At 36.7% G+C, this 20,796-nt stretch overlaps 1 protein-coding gene across 2 annotated transcripts in view; it reads right to left on the minus strand.

Moving 5' to 3' along the window:
• Window positions 1-9,450: 9,450 nt before the first annotated feature.
• The window catches only part of dbr1 (debranching RNA lariats 1), a 46,061-nt gene continuing 34,715 nt past the window's right edge, over window positions 9,451-20,796 (minus strand). For both annotated transcript variants that reach the window (XM_028807518.2, XM_051931380.1), the window contains exons 5-9: window positions 20,209-20,294; window positions 16,510-16,734; window positions 14,354-14,431; window positions 12,062-12,207; window positions 9,451-10,912 (exon numbers count right to left, since the gene is read on the minus strand). In XM_028807518.2, the coding sequence (XP_028663351.2) occupies window positions 10,117-10,912; window positions 12,062-12,207; window positions 14,354-14,431; window positions 16,510-16,734; window positions 20,209-20,294 (1,331 nt within the window). In that variant the 3' untranslated portion in view covers window positions 9,451-10,116. The remainder of the gene's footprint in view (window positions 10,913-12,061; window positions 12,208-14,353; window positions 14,432-16,509; window positions 16,735-20,208; window positions 20,295-20,796) is intronic.

Here is a 20,796-nt window from a genome sequence, read left to right on the forward strand (position 1 = left end):
ATCTCACGTTTTAGGCATGCATTTCTTCTGCTGCGTCTAAGTGTGCCTTTAGGAATAATCAGACCTTCAACGCAAGGACTGTCTCCGATTCTTAGCAGATGAGTTGACAGATGTCTCTCCAATTCTGAGTTTCTTAGTATGCAAATTCCAGCCTGAATTAGGGCAAAACACAATCATAGTTGTAATATGAAAGGGCATCTACCCTCAGTTGAGTACAGTTGGGTCTTGGGCTATGGAAATTCCACAAGAACATAAAACCCCTAAATTGTACATTTCAGATGAATTGCAATTCATTTTCATCTAGCGACATTAGCTTTATACTTTAAAACAAAAGCAAACTACTTTTGATGCAGATAAATGTGTAGCAGCGTCACTAATGCTGTGGCATATTGTAGTACAGTGTGTACTATCTCTCCATTTTCAATCATTTTGTACTTTTCTTTGCTTGCATCACTATATATAACCAGTGGTGCACAGCCACATACTAAGCTCTGTGACAAGTAAGAAGTTCAATCAGCAGCCAGCAGTTTAATTAAGCAGTAGAAGCCACTGCTTTTAAGTCCCAGCATCCCAAGTTCACGTCTCATTCATGACATTTTGGGGAATATAGCTGCTGGGAAGTGACACTCCAGAGAGATTACTCAGCAAAGACAACACACATCTCACCGTTGTCAGGTAATGGTGGCTTTCCATGCCATCTTTCTGCCTCTTCCAACTCCATGAGGTCCTGTATCATCATCAAGAGCTGTAGGATGTTTAAGCACAAGGTCAACATACCATACAACACTACAGTTTAAATCATTTGGGTTTTGTTATTTAAAATACAGTAATATAGTAATGTTCTTTTACCGTCAGTAAAATAGTAATAAAGAATTGTGCAATTTGTTAATTTTTTGGTACAAATTCCAACTTAACATAAAAAACTGGGTTCCAGGCATCTGCAGGAACGGACCTTCTTTCGAAACTCCCGTCATTGAGAACAGCTCTGACTTAAAATCAAAGAAGTGAAGCAGAAAATCTGAGACTCAAGTCCAAGCAAAAAAAAAAAAAAAAAAAAGGATTTTGCCGTATCTACTGCTAGAAACTGCAAACATAAGACTTGTGTGATAGCAGGACATTCAGTGTCTTTACATACACAAACAGGACCAGGACAAGGGGAGTCACTCGGTTAAGGCAAAACCCTGTATTCTTAAAAACTAGCATTTACATGTGCAAGTCCACCTGTGATGTTCTCCAAATGCTCCACCGTCATTAAACCGTGCAAATAAGAGTGTAACATCATCATCGGCCATCGTAAATACGAAAACAAACATGGTGCCTTTGTCTCCAGAGATTGTGCTGTGGAGCTTAGCAATGTACATTCAGGTCATCAACATAAACGGTACGATTTCTGAAATAGTCAAATTATTTTAATCAAGGGAAGGAATAATGTGATTGCCCAAGCAATTGCCTCAGGACATGTGCAGACTACAAAATCCTTAACTGTTACCTGGTTGAGGGTTTACATGGCCAACATCTGATAACCCAGTTTCTCGGACTAGAATAATGGTTTACATGGCAGTTCTGTGAATAACCGGGTTATTAAAGCACATTAAGCCCACTGGGTATGAGGCAGAAAAAGCACATTGAACGGGCAAAGCATGGGTGGCTGCATACTTGACTTGGGAAGAAGAAAGAAATAAAACCTCAGAAAGCTTGCCAAGCTGGCAAATATCTGCAGTGAATCCACAAAATAAACAAAGGGCTTGATGGGACTGAAAGAATGGGCCGAAATGACAAACACAAAATATGAAAAGCTGGTATATGGTAACAGGATAAAATGCATGTATTCGTTTGGAAGATAAAAAAGGCTTACTTGAATCGTTTGGATGAGTGATGCACAAGATCTACGCCTGGCACACCACTGGCAATCTTGGAAAGGCAGAAGTAATTTTGAACTAATATGGACCCAAACACTTTGACTAACAAGAAGGTGTAAAGATACAAAGGTGATGAGAACATCTTGCCAGCAGACCTACACAGGAGCACAAGAGGAAAAATATAAAGATTAAAAATTGGGGACCTGCATTAGTCAGGATTTTATATCAACTATTTCATAACAAACAGAAAGACACCAGAGGAAGCAGTTTGTGGCAGTTTTTCCTTTTGTTTACTAAGCATTAAAAGCAAATATAGAGACTGCAACAACTGACATGATGCTGCCAGTTGTGATTTTGTAATATTTTGGGGTTCAGTAAAGTACTCCATCTATTCACCTATTTCATATAGTGCCTTTTCTGTCTACCTACACAAATATACATAAATGCACTCACACACTGTAGAGTCTTTCTTCTCTATCTGTAATATACTGCCTTTCTATCTGCTTATTTAATATAGTGCCACATACAGTACATCTATCTGCATGTATCATATATAATGCCCTATTACTTTATTTAGCTAATAACTGTCAATCTTTGTTATTCAATATTAGAGAATCCTTACTCTTCCCTTTTTGCCATTCCTGCACCCTGTAAGCCTGCAGTAGCCTTCTATTTAGTTACCGTGTGCTGCTGTCTAATGAGCTACGGAAATGTGTCAGGGATACATTCAATAAATAATCAACAGTGTACAGCTTTGGTCTGTGATCACAATTTTATAAGCCAATGCTGAACATGCCAAAGGGTTTTCAAACATTTTCTCCCAACTGCAACTTCCATTAGACTGGCATTACCACTCCTGCTGTGTGTGCCTATCAGTTTTCTTTTGATAACTAGGCAGCACCACTTTGATAATATAATCTGCCAGATGTATCTACAGTGGTGTGAAAAACTATTTGCCCCCTTCCTGATTTCTTATTCTTTTGCATGTTTGTGTCACAAAATGTTTCTGATCATCAAACACATTTAAACATTAGTCAAATATAACACAAGTAAACACAAAATGCAGTTTTTAAATGATGGTGTTTATTATTTAGGGAGAAAAAAAATCCAAACCTACATGGCCCTGTGTGAAAAAGTAATTGCCCCCTTGTTAAAAAAATAACCTAACTGTGGTGTATCACACCTGAGTTTAATTTCCGTAGCCACCCCCAGGCCTGATTACTGCCACACCTGTTTCAATCAAGAAATCACTTAAATAGGAGCTGCCTGACACAGAGAAGTAGACCAAAAGCACCTCAAAAGCTAGACATCATGCCAATATCCAAAGAAATTCAGGAACAAATGAGAACAGAAGTAATTGAGATCTATCAGTCTGGTAAAGGTTATAAAGCCATTTCTAAAGCTTTGGGACTCCAGCGAACCACAGTGAGAGCCATTATCCACAAATGGCAAAAACATGGAACAGTGGTGAACCTTCCCAGGAGTGGCTGGCCGACCAAAATTACCCCAAGAGCGCAGAGACAACTCATCCGAGAGGTCACAAAAGACCCCAGGACAACGTCTAAAGAACTGCAGGCCTCACTTGCCTCAATTAAGGTCAGTGTTCACGACTCCACCATAAGAAAGAGACTGGGCAAAAACGGCCTGCATGGCAGATTTCCAAGACGCAAACCACTGTTAAGCAAAAAGAACATTAGGGCTCGTCTCAATTTTGCTAAGAAACATCTCAATGATTGCCAAGACTTTTGGGAAAATACCTTGTGGACTGATGAGTCAAAAGTTGAACTTTTTGGAAGGCAAATGTCCCGTTACATCTGGCGTAAAAGGAACACAGCATTTCAGAAAAAGAACATCATACCAACAGTAAAATATGGTGGTGGTAGTGTGATGGTCTGGGGTTGTTTTGCTGCTTCAGGACCTGGAAGGCTTGCTGTGATAGATGGAACCATGAATTCTACTGTCTACCAAAAAATCCTGAAGGAGAATGTCCGGCCATCTGTTCGTCAACTCAAGCTGAAGCGATCTTGGGTGCTGCAACAGGACAATGACCCAAAACACACCAGCAAATCCACCTCTGAATGGCTGAAGAAAAACAAAATGAAGACTTTGGAGTGGCCTAGTCAAAGTCCTGACCTGAATCCAATTGAGATGCTATGGCATGACCTTAAAAAGGCGGTTCATGCTAGAAAACCCTCAAATAAAGCTGAATTACAACAATTTTGCAAAGATGAGTGGGCCAAAATTCCTCCAGAGCGCTGTAAAAGACTCATTGCAAGTTATTGCAAACGCTTGATTGCAGTTATTGCTGCTAAGGGTGGCCCAACCAGTTATTAGGTTCAGGGGGCAATTACTTTTTCACACAGGGCCATGTAGGTTTGGATTTTTTTTTCTCCCTAAATAATAAAAACCACCATTTACAAACTGCATTTTGTGTTTACTTGTGTTATATTTGACTAATGGTTAAATGTGTTTGATGATCAGAAACATTTTGTGTGACAAACATGCAAAAGAATAAGAAATCAGGAAGGGGGCAAATAGTTTTTCACACCACTGTATGTGGGAAAACATCCATGGAAAGCTCAGTTTAATTATAAATCTCCACATCTTTAAAGCTCACTTTTTTGTCTGTTCTTTATGCACAGACCTGAAATTTGGCACACAAGTCTTTCTCACCATAAGGTGGGTTTGTTGGCCTTGCCCACCAGGACCAGCAGGGGTGGCTTGGAGGGAGTGACATGAAATTCTATAATGTGATGGTATGATGGCTAATACGCTTGCCTTTCAAGTGGGGAATTCACATTCAATTCCTGCCCACGACAGTAATGTTTTTCTTTCATCTAGCATTTCTGTCACAATTTTTGTATTGGTCCCATACCTCTTCGCATGAAGCCACCAGAGTAATTTATTGCAATTTGGGGTTGCAAGTGTAATCTCTCTCCATTGCACCACCATCACTACCTGCCCAGCACTGTTTCTATTTTGTAGTTGCAGCTGAAACAATAGTCATAACCCCACAGCCAAATCATCTCCTGTAACAGATTAGGATTGTAGGTTCAGCCGAGAGATCTCCATTTCATATTCCAGCCAGGATGCCTGAACTATGAAGAGATCTGTACAATTATTGAACATTAGAACAATCTAGACGAGAACATGCCAATCAGCCCAACAGAGCTCAACAGTCCTATCCACTTAATTCTTCTAAAAAAAATATCAAGTCTACTATTGAAAGTTTCAAAAGTACTACTGTCTACCACAATGAAATCAGTGAAAGTCCACATGAAATACTTTCACTTTTTCTGCTGTACTTTGGACGTGGTGATAGACAATTTTCAACAAATAACCCAAATATGCTTGCTGCAATAAACAAAGTAATACAATTTATTTATACTATAAGGGGAATGGAAGATGCACAAATGCAAGTGTATAACAATAAGGACAATAACAACAAAAAATATACAGTAGATTTATACTAGATTAGTTGAACTTTGTCTCTCCTATAGAAAAAGGCACATGACTTATGAATTCTGATTTTTCAGTTAATTTGGTTAAGATTGATAAGCTATTTTGCTAGTTATCGGGTTTCTACACTGGTAGAAACATCTTATCTGCTCAAGTTCCAGTAAATGCCTCCAAACTCATTGGATGGCACTTTGTCCTTCAACCAGACAATCATCCCAAACACATTGCTAAGGCAACACAGGAGTTTTTCAAAGCTAAAAAAGGGAAAATTCTTGAATGGCCATGCCAGTCACCTGATTTAAATCCAGTTGAGCTTGCCTTCCATATGCTGAAGAGAAACTGTAAGGGGACAAGCCCCTGAAACAAGCAGGAGCTGAAGATGGCAGCATTAGAGGCTTGGCAGAACATGACCAGGGATCTATGAATCACAGATTTCAAGCAATCATTGCATGCAAGGGATATGCTACAGAATACTAAATATGACTACTTTAATATACCAGCCATTGCTTTGATCCAAACATAATGGTGCCCTAAAACTGGCAGGGGGGCATGTAGAAAAAGTATTGTGATCTCTACAAGGTGTGGCTGAAATGTATACAAATACCTTTAAATTAAAGTTTGTAATGGTCACTTTAATCACGTCTGAATTGTTTAATTTGTAATGTTAAGCTGTGGAGCAAAGGAGCTAATAAATGAAAAATGTGTCTTTGTCCCTTACATTATGGAGTACACTGTAAACACTTCTATTTTTCAATAACCAGAATCTATTAGCTTTATTCTGCCAGTTACTATTAGTAGTTCTCAGAATGAAATAAGGTGTACAGTACTTAACAAGTTTGGTTCTGTTGACTCTGAGAGTAGGCAATGCTTTGTTCCAAGCCTTCTGGGTTGAATTTCTCCGACACACGTGGTACGATGTTCAGCATGCTTCTTTTTTCTTTGTTCAGAAGCTCTTCTTCGCCTTGTTGTTGTGAGTGGTATTGCAGTTTGTCCTTGAGGTTTCACGTATTTTGGTCCTCTTTTCCTAAAATAAAATTTATTTATGATCAGTCAACTCCCATTTTTAGCAGAAACAAACATGTGGCTTTTACGTAGTCCCTCTAACTTGTGCATCTTGCTTTACTATAACAAGGTTTGGACTTGCGGTACTCTCATTGCAGATCTAGTACTGGCAATGTGTTATAAAGGAAGGAAGTAACATCATGCCTTTGGTTTTTTAGGTGCACAAAAAGTTTGTCCAGCAATGTTTACAGTTGTTAATGCTCTTTGTTCTTCTAGACAGAGAGTCTTTTAAACCTTGAGGATTCCAGGGTTAGGGTAGGTGGATCTTGATCATCAGTTCTTTTCATAATTGTATTTATTTTAGGTCTGACGATTGACTAGGCCATTCCAAACACCTTTATTTTCTTCTCTGGAACCGAGTCTCCTTTGCAGTATGTTTAGAATTAAAGTTCTACTAGAACGGCCACCTGCATCTCATCTTCATCATCCTGATGAATAGCAAACAATTTCCCATACATGGCTCTATTCATCTTACCTTCAATAATTTAGAATCTACAAGCTCCATGAAAACAGAAACATCATCCCCACACCATGATGCTTCCACCAAACTTAAGTGTATGTGTGGCATTTTTAGGGTCATACCGTATATGCAGAGCCATTTCCCCTACAGACATGGTGTGTCATATTTTTGCCAAAAGGTTTAATCTTGGTCTCCTCTGACCACGCTATATTCTCCCAGTAATCTACAGACTTCTCCAAATGTTTTGTAGTAAACTTAAAATGAGCTTCAATATGCCTTTTCTTCAGTAATGGAGTCTTCTGGGGTGATCACACATGGAGGCTGTGGTGGACAAGAGTGGGCCATATTGCTTTCTCGGTGATGACAGTACCTGCCGCTTCCAGGTGTTACAGGAGCATATTTTTGAGTGGTCCTTGGCTCATGGGCTACTCTTCTGACAAATCTCTGACTGTCCAGTCAGAAATTTTAAGAGGAGGTCCTGTGGCATTGCTAGTTGACGGTGGAGTGATGTTCCTTTCACTTGAAGATAATGGCCCCAGTGGTGCTTGCAGGAACACTTAAGAGTTGAGAAATTTGTTGGTTACCAGTGCCATTGCTATGCTGCTCACCATTCTTGTTGTGAAGGTCTTGGGAGAGCTCTTTGCCTCTACCCATCATGAGATGTTTTTTAAGTGACAGCTTAGGGACAATGGGCTTCCCAGATGAGATGGGGAAGAAGCCACTAACCAGATGGGAATCCAGTATGATGATGCAGATGGATTGGATCGCAGAACAAATAAATAACTTTGTACCCAGCCAGTACAAGTTACAGGAGGGACTGGCCGAAGCCGACAGTCGAGAGTGGTTCTTTCTCCCATTTGCCAGTGGTCCTCGTATGGGTACCCAGTCAGGACACCCGCAGGAATGCATGGGAGATGGAGCCCAGAATTGCAGCCCTGTTGGGGTCCCCAGAGATCAAGAGGGGTGGGGGGTTCTGTTGGGGGTGTGTGACCTCCCTACTTTCCTTATGGCCTGATAGTGCTCCACGAAACACATGGCATGGCACCAGAAGCATTCCTGGGTCTTGTATAAAAAGGAGCCCATTGTAGTACGTTGCAATGTCAGAGTTGGGAGGCATTGGGCAATACTCAGCGGAGGAAAGGTTGAGGAAGAATTGGTGATTTATTATTCATTTATTGTATAATTGCAGCTTATTATTTAGAGGTTTTTGAAGAAGTGCCTTGTGAGATAATAAAATCCTTTATTTTATACATATAACAAGTGGAGTATTGCTGGGTTTGTGGTTTGGGGTTCTCTGCCACCCCTTGTGGTTACAAAGGATATACAGTATATCAGGCAAGTTTGGTGCACTTACTGAAGGTTTATTTAACAGTCGGATCTGTTCATCATATTGGGTGAGGTTATATCAGATGTTTTCTAAGCAAATTGTTTACTATGGTCTGTCAAGACTCTTACAACTCATTTATGGCTTATTCAACAGCAATTCAGCATTAATTGCAGCAACCCCTCCCCATGACTTACTCACTGATACTTTGATGTTACTCTGATACAGATGTTAACCCTCACACTTCGAACATTAACAGAATAACTGCAATAAAAACATTCAAAAAAAGGTCAAAATGAAAGCTTAGTATCAGTCATTATGGACCTTTTTTTTCTTAAACAATTACACTACATAATGAGTAACAAAAATCAGAACAAAAGTCAAATACAAAAACTTTAAAAGTATGGTATCACACATCAAGTTTACAAGTATACCAAAATTCCCCTCTCTCACCAGGAAACAATTGTCAGACAACAATGCCAACGTAAAACACAACATACACAAATGAAACATTTAGTCACTATTTAAACAATTTCTAGTGTAAAATATAGCCATAATATATGCTAGCAAAGTTGCAAATGAAAAATGAAAAGTGTGATAAGCTGCCAATTGTGTCCAGAGAGTTTGACAGAATGCTCTCATGATTCATTTGGAAAAAATCATGGATGACTTGGACCTAAGTAGGAAGTGAAGAGTCGCAGGGTCTCCTTAGCCCTTCTGTTTCTACACCTCCATGTATCCCCCTGCTATTAAGTTTGACCTCTGTGAATATGTGGATATTCTCTGACCCTGTTGACAACCCAGAGAGGAAAAGATATCCATCTTCTTTTGGCATTTAAAGTACCTGCTGTCTGTGCCGGTATATTTTTCTTAGCTCTACCATTTTCTTTTTTTATTGCTCAGTTTAAATAAAGTGCACTTTGGGTCATGGCATGTACTCTAACTAGTGATAAGCTGCAAGGGTACTGCAAATTCAGTCAATGGATAAAAAAACCTAATGTCATTTTATACACATTGCACATATACACAACATATACCTTAAGAAACTTGGATAAAAACACAGATTAAACACATGAATTTAAGAATACCTTCAATCATTGTTGGGTTCAGCAATTGACGCAAAATCAGCTCAAATAGAAAGTGACAATTAAAATCAAGAAGACAAATAATACAATTTTAAATTAGCCTTTTGTCATAAAAACAGAAAATAACGGGTTGTTGTTCAATGAATGCAGACTGCGATTTATTTGATTTACACTGCTTTACAGATTGGATTTCTGTAAAAAAAAAAAAAAAAAAAAAAAAAAAAAGTATAACTTGATAGTTGCTTTTTATTATGGTTATTGCATTTGCAAAATTCAATTAAAAATCAATGTACCAAATATACTTACAAGTAAGAAATGGGCATTAAAAGAACCTGAATTTTATGAATTTAAAACATATACAATGAATTCTTACTGCAAGAACAATATCTGTACATTTTATTAAATGCACATAAGCAGCTTTAATAAAATTAAAAGACATCTTAAACAATAACTTGAACTGGGTTCACTCCTGCTGTATTATTACAAGCACAATAATGTCAGTTCACATTTGTTCTGTAAAGAAAATGACCCCAATCAATAATTAAAAAAAAGTATGTTTTTTCACTCCACAGAATGACTATACATAATGTCAAACAAGGATTATTAAACACAAACCTTTTATGATGCAAACTATGGATGACAAGGAACACACCTTTGGTGGTATCAGGATAAAGGCCCACTAAAACAATTATTAACAATTCTAAAACCAATAAAAATGGACCAAGTACAACTGCAACATTCCCTTTGTGGTCATCATTCAACTAAAAAGAATGAAGGAAAAATTTCATCAGATAAAAAATAAAGATATCCAAGTTCTGGTCAATTTATTTTAACATGATAAGATTTTCTTTAATATAATTGAAGGTTTTAGCTATCATCCTCTTCATCATCCTTTGCTGCATAGATAGACTGATTCCTCCTCTTGATTTTTTTTAACCCCACATTCCCATTTGAGGTTTCTCCACTATTGCGTTTGCTTGGCCTAACAGCACCTGCCTCGGATCCACTGGTGTTACTAGCAGCAGGTGAGGAACCAGACCAGTTAGTTCTTTCCTTCTCATCAATCCGCTGCTGTTCTTCAGTATTGTCAAGTTCATTTGCATCTTCCAAAGGAGAATCACTCATTGAGTCCTGTGCACTGTAGCCCCGAGAAAAACCACTAGAATCGTCAAGTGTCAGGAGAAGAGGAGAAAAGGATTTTATCTGCTTAGAAGTGTCCATCCCAGTAGACTCTGCTGCTTTTGGGGAAGGAAGAATAAGACGAGGTGGACTGCGGAGCTCCTGCTCAACTTCCTCTGGTACTTCCTCCCATTCTTCCTCAATTGTAATCTCATCAGGGTTGAAGGAATTAGACAGACCAGAGGTGTCAGTTGGGTATTCACTTGGCTCATCTGTGCTGCCTGAGCTCTGATCATCATCATCTTCTTCCTCCTCTTCATCACTATCTCCCTTTCCAAGTTGTATGTTAGGGTCAGTGAGTCCTAGACAAGCACAAAGCTCTGTAGTTTGGGGGTTCACAGCGTGCATAGGCTCCCTGTTAGGTTGAGGATTGCTGGGATCATAACCAGGGACTGTCATGCTGAAGTTTTCAGGAATGCACCGATCTCCACCAAGACTCGAAAGAACTTCTTTTAAGTCTGATTCAGAGACACTATAATCCCATCTACAAACAAAAAATACTAACTCAGGTTAGTGTTTACATAAAATTTAAGTTTACTTTACTTAACAACCATCAACTAAGCATTGGGAAAAATAACCTCATCTGATCTAATGAAAATGATGAAACATCTACTTACAAAACAAACATGACTGCTGCAATCTGCAAGATTCATTCTTATTGCAGTATTGATAGAGTTGCACATTTTTGCAAAATGTATTATAAACCAATGGTAAATCTGTAGGAAAGAATCTGAGTTAAAGTGCCTGTGACACCCACCTGTGTTTCAGAGATAAAGGAATAAGGCCATCCACCCATTTTCTAAAAAGCACTAAACACAAGGTGGAAACAATCACACAAAATGGATTTTTAAAAATGGCAGAAGATACATAAAAAATTAAATTGCAACTGAACCAACAGAGAAATTGTAATTGCTGCTTGCTCAATTCCAAAAGTGGAGGAGTGTATAAATGCTGACAAAGAAGTGTGCTTTCTAAAATGCCAGCAACTCTCTCTTTTTTGCTATGTAGATTCTTAGTGCAAACATTTCACTGATTGTTTAATTCTTTTAAACTGACTAAAAAATACTTTAAAATGGTTAAAAAAACTTGACCCAGATTAGCAAACACATATTTTTGTGTGTTCAGAAAATTAACTATTTGATAGTTTAGAGGTACTATGTACTGAAATTTTGATCACTCCTTAATCCACACAATTGGAATCCATTAATATACAGAGCCACAAATTTGAAAACATTTGGCTCCTGTAAGTATGGAGATGTTCACCTTCTTATTGGTGTTACCTCCTGTATTGACTGTACACATTAAAAACTGAACTGAAGTGTTTGCTTTAGTGACTAAATTTTGCCTTTGTTGTCAACAGGTCTACATCAACATAGAGGCTATAGAACAGTAAATGAGACACAAACCTCTCATTATGTATTTTGAAATAATAAATAAATCAGCAGGGAGTAGACTGCAATGTGAAGTTGCAAATCAGGCACCAAGTAGGGTATTAACATCAAACACATTTCTTTTATTTTCCTATTTTAAAATTAGTAAACTGTTAACCAAAACATAAGCAGCAGATGAAAAAAAACATTGGTTTTCTTAATGGCATGGCCCCCTTAAAAAGATAACACTCTTAAACACTGACCTAGAATATAAACTGTTATTTTCTGGCATGTTCCAATTCTTCTGTGTCACGTTGATGAAGGAACTTGTAGCTTTAAGAATAGCTAGCCATTCCAGATCATATTCTAGTCTGTTTGAAGAACTGGGATCCTCTTCAATGTCCACTATCTACAACAATTTAAAGCATGACTTAGTAACTCTGCTTTACAGTGTACTAAAGGTAACCAGTTTAACTAGAGACAACTGTAGAGCAAAAAGGACATGTCAATACAACAACAAATTTTTGCATGTATCTATAAGAAGGAATAATGAATAGAAATTATCTGCAGTACTGTATTGCAATATTTCACACATAAAAAAAAAAATCAGTATTATTTCATCATGATCTAAGTACTGAGATAATGTCTAATCGAGGGGTCAATTCTATCGAATTTTTCATTGTACTCTCAACCCTATAAATAAATCTTAATTTTAAGGAACACCGTTGTGATATTTAAATAAAACAGAAACAGCGCCCTACAAATTCCTGCAAACCTACTGATAAAACTGATGGTTTATTACTTGCTTATAACTTGGTAATAGGTGACATCTGAAGGTGTAAATGCTACTGTAAATCATGCCTTTTCAAACTAATTACACTATCCATAGAATGGTCTATATTTAATATGTGGAAAGTATGCCATTCATACTTTGCATCTTGTACACAGATAAAATATTTGCATTTTTTTTAAATGTTTATAAAAACTGATCACTAATTTTTTTTCTTCCTTACATGCAGAGAGGTCAGTAAAAACTATGCTCAATTTTCCAATTCCTGTTCCTTACTTATTATAGAAACTGTATTACAGTATGTACCACTACTACTACTACTACTACTACTAGTGCTACTAATAAATCAGTACTTAGTAACTATATCAGTGCTTTCTTAATAATACATCTCTGAATAAACTACCTCAGCACTGGGAATTGAATCTGTAATTATTTTCTCGGCCAATGAATGAAATTCAGCCCTGGATAAAATATATTCTTTTTTTTAAACATTATTAATTTTTATTAATTTTATTAAAATCAAATAATATTCTTCTATCACATTAATTTCACTTGATTTATACTTTAAAAAATATACCCAGTATTAGGCCATACATGGAAAAATTGGACCAGGATTACTATAAATGACCATCCTTTAAAAACACTGTTTGGGGTGTTGCCAAAAAGAACATCACATGATAACTGTATTGTGTTAACACACATGTTTGCCATGTTATGATGCTCAAGTGGATAATCCAAATATGCATAGGATAGAATAATGGGAAAATAATGTGATGTATAACTTAAAAAAAATAAATTTACATTACAAGGCACAATTAAAATGTATAATAAGGAAATCCCCTATTCAACCAGTGAAAACCCTCAACTGTATAAATATGTATATACCATCTTTTACTATAACCTCTTCAAATCTTGTCCTGCCCGTTTTTTTTAGGAAAAATTGCATTTGCATAGGAAGCATTTACGCCTCTAATCTGAGCATGAGGTTACAAAGCCCCGGGGGTCTTCTTCAAATATAAAAGCAGACCTAAGACATCCTGGAGGGATTCTTTCTCATCTGGCTTGGGAATGTCTGGATGACAAGTTTGAACTGGTAAGTTCAACTTGGCATGTTATCAGAACTAGTTTCACAAAGAAAAGTGAATGAAAAGTTTGCAATGTATATTTTGTGCAAATACCTATGAAAAATCTACTTCTACTTCTTTTTTTTTTGAAGATAACTTCCTTGCCCCAATCAACAATGAGATACTCCACAGTTTATTTTTCTTTTTGCTCTATCTTTTTTGTGCAAAAAATATTGATGCTTGGAATGAAATTAAAAGTGTGGTGTATAGAAATGTAAAAATATAGTATGTTTACTTTTCAGGTGAATATATGAATATATGAGGTAGTGTAACCTGCATTAATAAGTCCAAATAATCTGGTTCTTTAACGTTATGTAAGTAAACTCTATTCTTCAGAAAGGTTTGACTGCTTAATATGGTCACATAAGAATTATACACCCTATTATAATCATGTTGTTGAATGAATTAAGTTTTTGTACATGTAGTGATTCAAATTTACATATATGCACTGTATTATACAAATCAATTCCATCTAAACACAAGACATATCTCTTCCCTCTAGACTGGAAAAAATACACAGGCATTTGCTGACCTCCAAGCAGCTCTTAATATATACATTGGGCAAGGTATCAGAACCCCATTCAATGACAGGATTGCCATCAATACTCAAACAGAAAATTCCATTAACTAAAATAAATCACCTGCAGAAAGTCTTGATGAGGCAAGCACTTGTCTAGAGAAAGAAACTTAGTTGACTTGGGAAGTGAGTCCTTTTCTGCCTAAAACACAAAAACAAACAATTTTAGGAAAAAAAACCTGTAACAACATTCTCAGACCTGTATTAACCAACAATATGTTAATGTTTCCATTGACTTCTGAGTCCTAACACTCTATTGTATTCTTAATTTTATAATAAAAGACAGTATGTAATCTAGTTTTTAGTAGAATGCTTTTTGTTTGATGGATTGTCAGGCTTACGCTAATAAAAAGGTAAAAAATTAACAAAAGCAAAGGTTATAAGGAAGTCATATATACTTTTATATAAACATTTTGGGTTCACTTTCAGCAATGGCAGGTGTTGAATTTACCGATACAAGACAAAAAATTAACCTAGACATTTATATTCTGTTTGGTTACGCATGGAATATTAATTCACTTAAAGTATTGTTAAGTGAGGCTAAGCTTGATGTTTTTCCTTGAAGTGACACCTTTTAGTATAATACATATACACAAACCCACACTATACTGCCAATTTCGCCTATCATTTTACACAAAATATCCCATAATGACACATTGAAAAGTGTTTTTATAAATGTTTGGAAATTGAATAAAAATCAATAACTAAAATTGCCTGTTTATACAAGTTCCATATTTAATACAGTAAAGTGTAGAATCCCCTTGGCAACAATTACAGCATTGAGTCTTCCTGGGTAAGTCTCTACAAGCTTTGCACACGTGAACTAGGTATTCCTGGCAGAGTCTCTCAAGCTTTGTTACATTGCAAAGTAAGCTTCGGTAAACTGCAATCTTCTGGTTTCTCCATGGATGGTCTAAGGGGTTTAAATCTAGACTTTGGATGGGTCAATGAAGGGCATGTCCCGAAGCCACTCCAGCACTGTCTTAGGTATATGCTGAAAGGTAAGCTGTCACCCTGGTCTGAGTTTACATACACTCTGGAGCACGGTTTCTTCAAGGACCTCTCAGTTTTTGGCTGTATTCATTCTTGCTCATTTCCCTGTCCCTGCCAAGGTGAAGCGCCCCAAGAGCAGGATGCTGCTATCACCATGCTTCATAGTAGGGATGGTATTAAGCAGGTGACGCTCAGTGCCCTGTTATTTACTAGACGTAGCACTTCGAGTTCTGGCCAGAGAGGTCGTATTTTGTCTCATTATACCAGAGAATTGCGTTCTTCATGCTCTCACAGTCCTTTACTTGTACATGTCATCTTGCCAGTGTTCCAAGTGCACTGTCATTTGTCTTTTACTCTAACATAAACGCCCAATTAAAGGAGTACTACCAGGATGGTCATCCTTCCAGATTCTCACATATCAGCAGATGACTTACAAAGCTGTATTAGTGTGACCTTTGGGTTCTTGGTCACCTCCCCGACCAAGGCCTTTCTTGCCCGATTACTCAGTTTGGCCAGATGGCCAACTCCAGAGAGAGTCCTGTTGGTTCCACACTTCTTTTAATCTTTTGAAATGGTTAAACACACTTCCCCGGATCTATGCCTCACCACAATCACATTGTAGAAGTCTGCAGAGAGGTCCTTGGAATTCGTGGCTTGATTTTCCTCCCCAACATGCAGTGTGAACTGTGGGACCTTATAAACAGAGATGTGCACTGTAAACTATATCCAGTCAATTCAGTTTGCTACAGGTGAACTTCAACCAAAGTTCTACACACATCTGTAGGATAATTTGAGCAAACACAATGCACCTGTTTTGAGTGCCACAGCAATAGGTCTTAATACTTATATAAATGAGAGATTTCAGGTTTTGATTTTTAATAAATTTGCAAACCTTTCTGAAAACACAATTTTCCTCGGTCATTAGAGGTTATTGGTTGTAGATGATGGGGAAAAAACAGCAAATGTATCCATTCAAAATGAAATCCCCAAAACAATAAATGAAGAGGCCTGAATACTTGCTGAACACACTGTGTGTGTGTGTGTGTGTGTGTGCGTGCGTATACTGCAGTATAGAATAATGAAAATACCCTGAAACAACAGACTGTACTTCATGTTACTTGCCTAGTTTAAATTTACATCTTAATAGAAACATTTGCTAATTTAAGGCTAATTAGATCAGAGTGCTATATTGAACGTGTATTTAGACAACTGTCAGGAAATAACTACCCTGTGTTGCATGAAAGCTGCAAACTTGACATGCAGATGGGCTGAAAACCAGTAAGTTGGTTGGAGATGCTGGAGGAGCTCAGCAGCTGCAGGACTACCCAGAGAATTAGATTCCACCTCTTGTCGCAAAAAAGATTTCTTTTTTAACAGCTGAGACTTGTTTCCAAAGTGGTAGATTCCTCGAGGCCAGTCATGAGACATGAAAATATCAACAGGTTGACGGATCTAAAAAAAATTAGATAATAATCAATGTCATGTGCACACTGAATTGATTTATATCAGTGGAAAAACTGTGATTTTTTTTTTTTTAAAGTTCCAGGATGTGAGCATTCTTCAGAAGTGGCTCAAATGTTTTAGCAAAATGACTTACCTAATACAAGTATAATGAAATAATCAGTTTTTCAGTTCTATTTAATATATTTTCAGAATCTAATCCATTGTCATTGTAAACTTAGCAGAGATGAGTAGAATACAGAAATCCACCCCAAACAGGATACTAGTCGGTCATAAGGTAAATATATGTACACAGTCACATTAATTTACACACACCATAAGTCTAATCATCATGTCTTTTCTACTGGACAAAACAGTATGCCACAAGTAAAGCTGTATCTTTATTAATCTATTTTAAATCATTTGCCTTAGATGATCATATCTTGCAGCAGATATTTTTCTTCTGTATAATATTTTGTTTTTATTTCACTGTTGTGTGAATTTCTTAATACTAAGTTTACCTGTCTATAGGGTGGTCCAGATCTAACTATGCAACCTTTAATGCAATGCAATAATCGCATAATTAGATCTGGACCACCCCTTATTATGAATATATGGTGTATATATATATATATATATATACTGTTAGCTGTTTTTAATATCTCTGTGGCCTCACTACATTATGAATATTTACTTGGAAATGCTTTTATGTGTTTTTTTTATATAAAAACCACAAAGAGGCACTTAGAACATGGAACAGCAATTCACTTGCATATACTAAATAACGCAATAAAATGTAAACAAAAAGATCACTGTTGTTCATTTTCCAGTTATTTACATGTAAAGTGTAAAAGATAAAGTCTTTCAAATATTTTATTAATTTACCGAAACGGGGGTACTTACACTTTTGCACATTAAAGAAATTGTGTTTTATTTCTACAAAGAATATTACATTATTCAAGCCTACTTAATCCAATTTAGAGTATTTAAGATAAGTAGTTAAAAATGTATATTATGTTCTGCAATTGAAGGGTGTAAGTAAGTCTGTGGGGGTTGATTTCAACCATTCCTAAACCCAAAACACACAAAGGAGGCCAGAGTAAATTCAAATGGAAACCAAATACAAAACAGATAAAAGATATGGTTAAGGATTTTTCTAGACCTCTGACCCCAGGTCTAAGGCTCTGTAGTTGGTATAGTGGCTTGCTCACTTGTCTAATTTTATATACTCCTCAAACTTTTCTTGCTCTTACTTCACACTTTAGTTTCTCTCTACCTCTCAGCTATTTTCCTCCAGCCTGTATTGTTATTACCACTAACTAACATCTCAACACCAAGATGTGTGGTGGACTGGAGAGATTTCATTTTAAGCCCCGGCCCAGCTAACTTTTGGAGACCTCCCAGTCAGTACATCAGGGGTCAAAAATACCCTTTAAAAACCTCTGGGACTATCCTCGCAGAGCTCTCTCTAGTGGCCAAGAACTCCTGAGCTAAAGCTGTGACCTCAATGTCCAGCCAAATCCTTTTCACAATATAATAGATAGAATGGTATTTAGCTACTCTGATACTCTGTCGGGGTGTTTTGGGGGTGGCTCTTATCCAGTTAGTCGTTACCTACTTAAGTCCTTAATGTGACTATGCTTTACTGTAGTATCTAATTACAGGGCATTCTCTAACACCTCTCAGTAGTAAAGTCTTCTTTTACCAGAGGAACTGTCAACCATGTTAGGTGCTCAGCTCACTGCAGTCTAATGCCCTGTCATTAATTCTTCTGCGGTACCCTAAAGTCTGCAGATCCCAAAATATCTTGTTAAAATTACCATACATTAACTGTTAAGACAACTAAAGCTGCCACTGTCACTACAACCTTCATAGTCATGTACAGTGCAGCCCCTCTACTGCACCATAAAAACCTGCCCACATTCCAAGTGCTAACCAGGTTCCCCTACACAAGGAGTTGAGATTTTACAGACAACTTGGAGCTATGGACAACAAAGCCCTCTTTGAATGCCTAAAGTCTAATCTTCCCAAGTAAGCTGTCTGGACATCAGGTTGGTAGGCTGTGTAAGCTTTAGCATTTCTGGGTGCAATTGCCAGCTTTCTCACTGCTATATTTGGGAAAGAGAGTTAGGATGCTGGGGTCATAAGCTTTCTTTTCTCTTGAGCTCTGGACATTACTTGTGTATTCCTGCATCAATTTTCTATCTGCTTATCCAGACAAGATTCACAGAAAGAGTAATGGAAATTTTGGCTGCAATTGGTGCAATCCTGATAGTGCAGAGCATAGCACACTTAGATACTCTCCCACGCTTGCTCATACTGTTCCAATTTACTTAATGTGCAATTATTTTGGATGTGGGAGTCGTTTATGTATTACTTTTATGTAGCCTTTTTGGTATACAAAGAGAAGTTTTTGCTAGACAAAAAATAGGTTTATTTTTATGCAAGTGAAATAACAAAAGTAACTTCATTCACATAAGCTGAAATGAGCCTGGACAAAGAAGTATTTCGGCAACCCACAGTTTTAAAGAACAACAAAAGGACTATTTTAAAGTTGCACTAAAATCACAACTAGTTTAAATGCTATCTGGAAAATCAGTGTTCTGTAAGCTACAATTTTAAAAAGGGTGAAAGATGCAGTTGCAAAATTGCCCCTCCATAAAACCACTATAACTCAAGCTTGTAAGTCAATTTAATCACTTTATACAAAGGTGAAGGTCAACACCATTATCACTGGATGTACTATACAACAGACAGACTCCAGCAGACGCATAGTGTGCCATCTATAATATCTAGGACAAAGGCACAGTTTTCTTGATTTAGCGTTCTATTTCACAGTTTAAAATTACAAATCAAACAATTCAGACGTGATTAAAGTTCACACTGCAGATTTTAATTTAAAGGTATTTGTATATATTTCAGACACACATTGTAGTAATTACTTTTTATACATATTCTCCTCATTTCAGGACACCATAATGTTTGGGAAAATTTGATACTTAGAAATTTTTATTAAAAACAAATTCAGTTTTTCTATTTAAAAGTTAAAACTGATTTGCATATGCATTGCAATTTTAATGTACGAGGGACGTTCAAAAAGTTTCCGCACTTTTATATTTTCGTTGAAAATGGTGAAGGCAAAAGGAGTAGTAATTGGGCATTAAAAAGTTGGTACAATGCTGGGAAAATTGAATTGCAAATGAAGGTGACTATGTAAAAAAGTAATGCAATTTTTTTTTTTTTTTTTTTTTAACTATTAGGAATTTTAAAAACAAAGTGCAGAAACTTTTTGAATGCCCCACATATTATAATTTTTGACTTATTTATATCTCTAGCCCTGGAAAAAAATGGTAAGTGTCTTTGCATGCACTTTGGTTTGTCTTCATTACAGTAGCCCTCCAATACATATGTAAAGCAGGAAAAATAACATGGCAGCAAAAGGAGGAGCTAATAAGTGTGAAGAAAGTATTGAGAATACATTCTTACCTGCTTCAGTCTGAATACTTCAATGTTTCTCACATGATATGCACTCCTCATGGTCTGCTGATTATAAGGTGGGGATTCAAAATGACCTTAGGAGATTGTTAAAAATATTTTTATATTACGTATAAGTTCACACATTGTATATTAGACATACATATGCAAATTTTGATTGAAACATTTGTTTTAAAATATTAATAAAGTAATGAGCCAAAGAAATTTGAGCAATCATATAGAAGCAATTGAGAATGTCAATACAATAAAAATAAACCCAACTATTTCAGATTTAACTTATAAAGTCCTAATAATGTTAAGTCTATGTAAAATCATAACTAGGTTACAGTTAAGGATTTTGAGGCCTGTGAAAATCCACTGCACACATGTGTTAGCTTTGCACATGCTTTCTGAAGTGTCCAGAAGATAAAATTCCTAAAGGCAAATTGCACAGGTGATCATGTTACTCCTTCTCCAGGCTGAAATAATGTCTCAGTATTTCAGAAATCACTAAATTTATGCTGACGAGTCAAACTTGCAACCTATAAATAAGATGTTAGTTTAGTTTTAGTTCAGATATTTGCCATAGATATATTGAAA

Source organism: Erpetoichthys calabaricus, chromosome 8 (genome assembly GCF_900747795.2).
Source record: "Erpetoichthys calabaricus chromosome 8, fErpCal1.3, whole genome shotgun sequence".
Taxonomy (NCBI): domain Eukaryota; kingdom Metazoa; phylum Chordata; class Cladistia; order Polypteriformes; family Polypteridae; genus Erpetoichthys; species Erpetoichthys calabaricus.